Raw genomic sequence first — 3,028 nt, 5'->3', positions numbered from 1 at the left:
TACCGCAGTTTGCAGCGTCACCACAATAGTTAAACCCCATTTTGTTTAATTTAGTCTCAGCAGGTGACAACAGGCTTCTCTTTGAGCTGACGTCCGCCGTGATGTGGAGAGCTGTGGAGCCTGCCAAGCAGTAGGCTGTTAAATGTTTGCAGCCTTCGTCAGGGAGGTGGATGTTGGGGAGTTTGTAACCACAGCGATCTAAACGGACCCAAGAGATGCAATTAGCTGAAACTATTTTACTGAATGGTCTCCGGACGTCTGAAACCCAGAATCTACCAGAGCTTTGAATACATGTTTATGTTCTGCTTCCGTCAGGCGTTTCCTGGAGACTTTAATAAGATTGTTTAGAGGCAACTCTTGATGCTTTATGTAATATTTAAGAATGCTGTTTATTATAAGGGATACTAAATAATGCACCTAATTTCTTAATATTTAACTAAAAATATTAGCAGAGTCTGCTAAATTCTACTGAAAAAATTATGATTTAAATCCTTTTCTTTCTGTGCAGCTATGCCTCCGATGTGACTTCAGGTTTGAGCGACGGTTACGAAGGCCTGTCGGAGAAGAATGAGAAAACGGCTGCGAGGCGAACAGCAGCTAAGCTGTTCAGGCGGAGGGCGCGCTCCAGGCTTCGCATCACAGGGGTACGTGAAATCAAATCTTTTTTTTTTACAGCTCCAATCGGGCTCCTTTATTAATTTCCTCACTAGATTAACTAATAAATCAACAGTGACTGGATTCATTCGTTAGGGATTCCTTTTTGAGTTTGCGGTTCTTCGTCTCTACTCTGGTTTGTTGTTTGTTTTCCCTTTCTGACCACAAATATTTCATCTCTTCAGAACACTGGGGATGTTTAATGATCTTGTTTTGACCGGGTCTAGTGTCGCACGTAAACCCTCCCTCATATGGTCGGTATGGGAGTTTAACACGTGTAACACGGTAACCTAAACTCAGGTTTAGTATGGAGCCTGGATTTTATCTTTGATGATATTTTGGTTTTGGAAAACACAATCATCTAAAATATTTCCCATTTAATTTGTGATGCTTTTGTAAAGTTATTAGCATATTTATTATTTTTTTTATTTATATAGAAATACTTTGTATTTGATTAACACATCACAATATTTAATTTTAACAACTGCATGGGTTGGTTATCTAGCAAAACTGGAAAAAAAAGTGTTAAACTTCAAAAGTTTCTGCTATTACAGCTTAAACCAGACTAAGTACTGGATTTACATTATTTATTTCTTACTTCCACCTCCCTATCCACTCCTGCACTCTGCTGATCAGCTGGCTGAAAGAGGGCTTCCATGCTTTTCCCTTCTTTTAGTCTAAAAACAAGTTTCCATTTGTTTTGAAGTAGTTTAGGGGGTAAAAAACATTAATATATATCAAATGGAAAGGAGGCCCATCTATCTCTGTAGCACTTTTTTTAAAACTGCTGCAAAAAATATTGTGTAAAGATGCTTAAAAATTCAATTTAGCTTAGTTTTATTTATTTAAAAACAAATCAATAAACAAGTTTTTCATGCTGATACACTATTTATGTTTAAACAGCTTAAAAACTGAAGGCATAACAGTTGCTTTTCTTATTTTACATAAAACAAGTAGATCAGATTACATATTTCTGTTTGGCTTTGCGCACCTGAAGCTTTTCTTTAGGTCCTGTTGAGGATTTTTTGAAAAGCATATCCCAGCAAGCAACAACTGGTTAAAAAGCAATTGAAAAGACGACATGATTTTACGCCAAACAACGTCTACATTTAGTTGAAAAGTGAAAGGTAAAGAGCAGTAAGTTTGAGATAGCTGGAAAGACTTTCTAACGTTTGTTATTGGACTAAAGTGGGACAAAATCAGACCTTTCTGGACATTATTTCTGGACTAAATTAAGACTATGACAGTCCGATCAGATTTAGCCTAAAAACCAACGTTTAATTGACGTCTGGTGTTTGGGGGGGGATAAAACATGAAGAACAGAAACAGTTTGAAACTTAAAAACACCAACAAACATCACTATCTTGTTTTTTTAACAAGTTTGCGAATCACAGGACTATTGAGAATTTTTGTCTGGAAAATGACTAAAACTTCACATAACATCAGCCTAATGCCTCCACATGCTTCCAGTTTCTCTTCATTTAAGGCTATTGCTGCTAATTCCCTGTGTCTCTGCAGCTTTCTGATAAAGTGGACCGGGTCGTGGAGTGTCAGCTGCAGACCCACAATAACAAGATGGTGACCTTTAAGTTTGATCTGGACGGAGATAACCCAGAAGACATGGCTGCTGTCATGGTGAGTCACAAACCAAAGCGAGGGAAAACCTACAGCAAAAGCTGTGAATCACTCCTTCAAAGAGCATCCTTTGTCAACAAAGCAGGTATTGAATTTGTGCAGGGACGTTTTTGCTTTGACTTGAAATTCTAAAATGGAGAATTTTTAAAAATCAGCAAATTTGACTCAAAATCAGTTGTAATTTATGAGATTCTTGTTGGTTAGGAAATTTTAAAAAAGCTGCAGCTGTGCAGAACAATTTTAGAATATCATGCATTATGCACTATTATTATCATGAAGCACATCATGCATCTGTGTCCATCTGTGTCATATAATCTCAGAATAAATCTAGGATTTTGTTAAGGCTTCGTTGGTGAACACAAGGAAACAAACACCACCATAAAGGCCAAAGAGCACAGCAGACAGGGTTCAGTTCAAAAACAATATTCAAAGCAGTAAATAATAGCAGTTCCATCCATAAAGTAAATGGAAATGGAAAGATGATTATGAGAAATCTTCAAACCTGCAAACATATGAGTTTCCATACATGCAAACTGGGCAAAGGGGGCAGTTTTCAGAGAATGAGGAGAGGAGCTGAGAGACTTACGATGTTTTGTTTGCCATATGGGGGCAGAAATATCATATGGAGGAAGGTAATCGGGTCTAATTAAACCAAAATATAATGTTTTTATGTTGGCTGTTCTGTGTTAACCTGACTCCGCCAGATGGATTTGCTCCGCATATCCATCTGGAAACCTTC

General features: G+C 37.5%; 1 protein-coding gene across 1 annotated transcript in view; it reads left to right on the top strand.

Annotated features, from left to right (window-relative positions):
• The window catches only part of wnk4 (WNK lysine deficient protein kinase 4), an 87,586-nt gene that overhangs the window by 57,534 nt on the left and 27,024 nt on the right, over positions 1-3,028 (top strand). The window contains exons 11-12 of the mRNA XM_015388037.1: positions 509-644; positions 2,173-2,289. Of these exons, the coding sequence (XP_015243523.1) occupies positions 509-644; positions 2,173-2,289 (253 nt within the window). The remainder of the gene's footprint in view (positions 1-508; positions 645-2,172; positions 2,290-3,028) is intronic.

This window comes from Cyprinodon variegatus, unplaced genomic scaffold (assembly GCF_000732505.1).
Source record: "Cyprinodon variegatus isolate N-32 unplaced genomic scaffold, C_variegatus-1.0 Scaffold18, whole genome shotgun sequence".
Lineage (NCBI taxonomy): Eukaryota > Metazoa > Chordata > Actinopteri > Cyprinodontiformes > Cyprinodontidae > Cyprinodon > Cyprinodon variegatus.
Note: the sequence above shows the minus strand (reverse complement) of the source record. Positions and strands in the feature narration are given on the sequence as shown.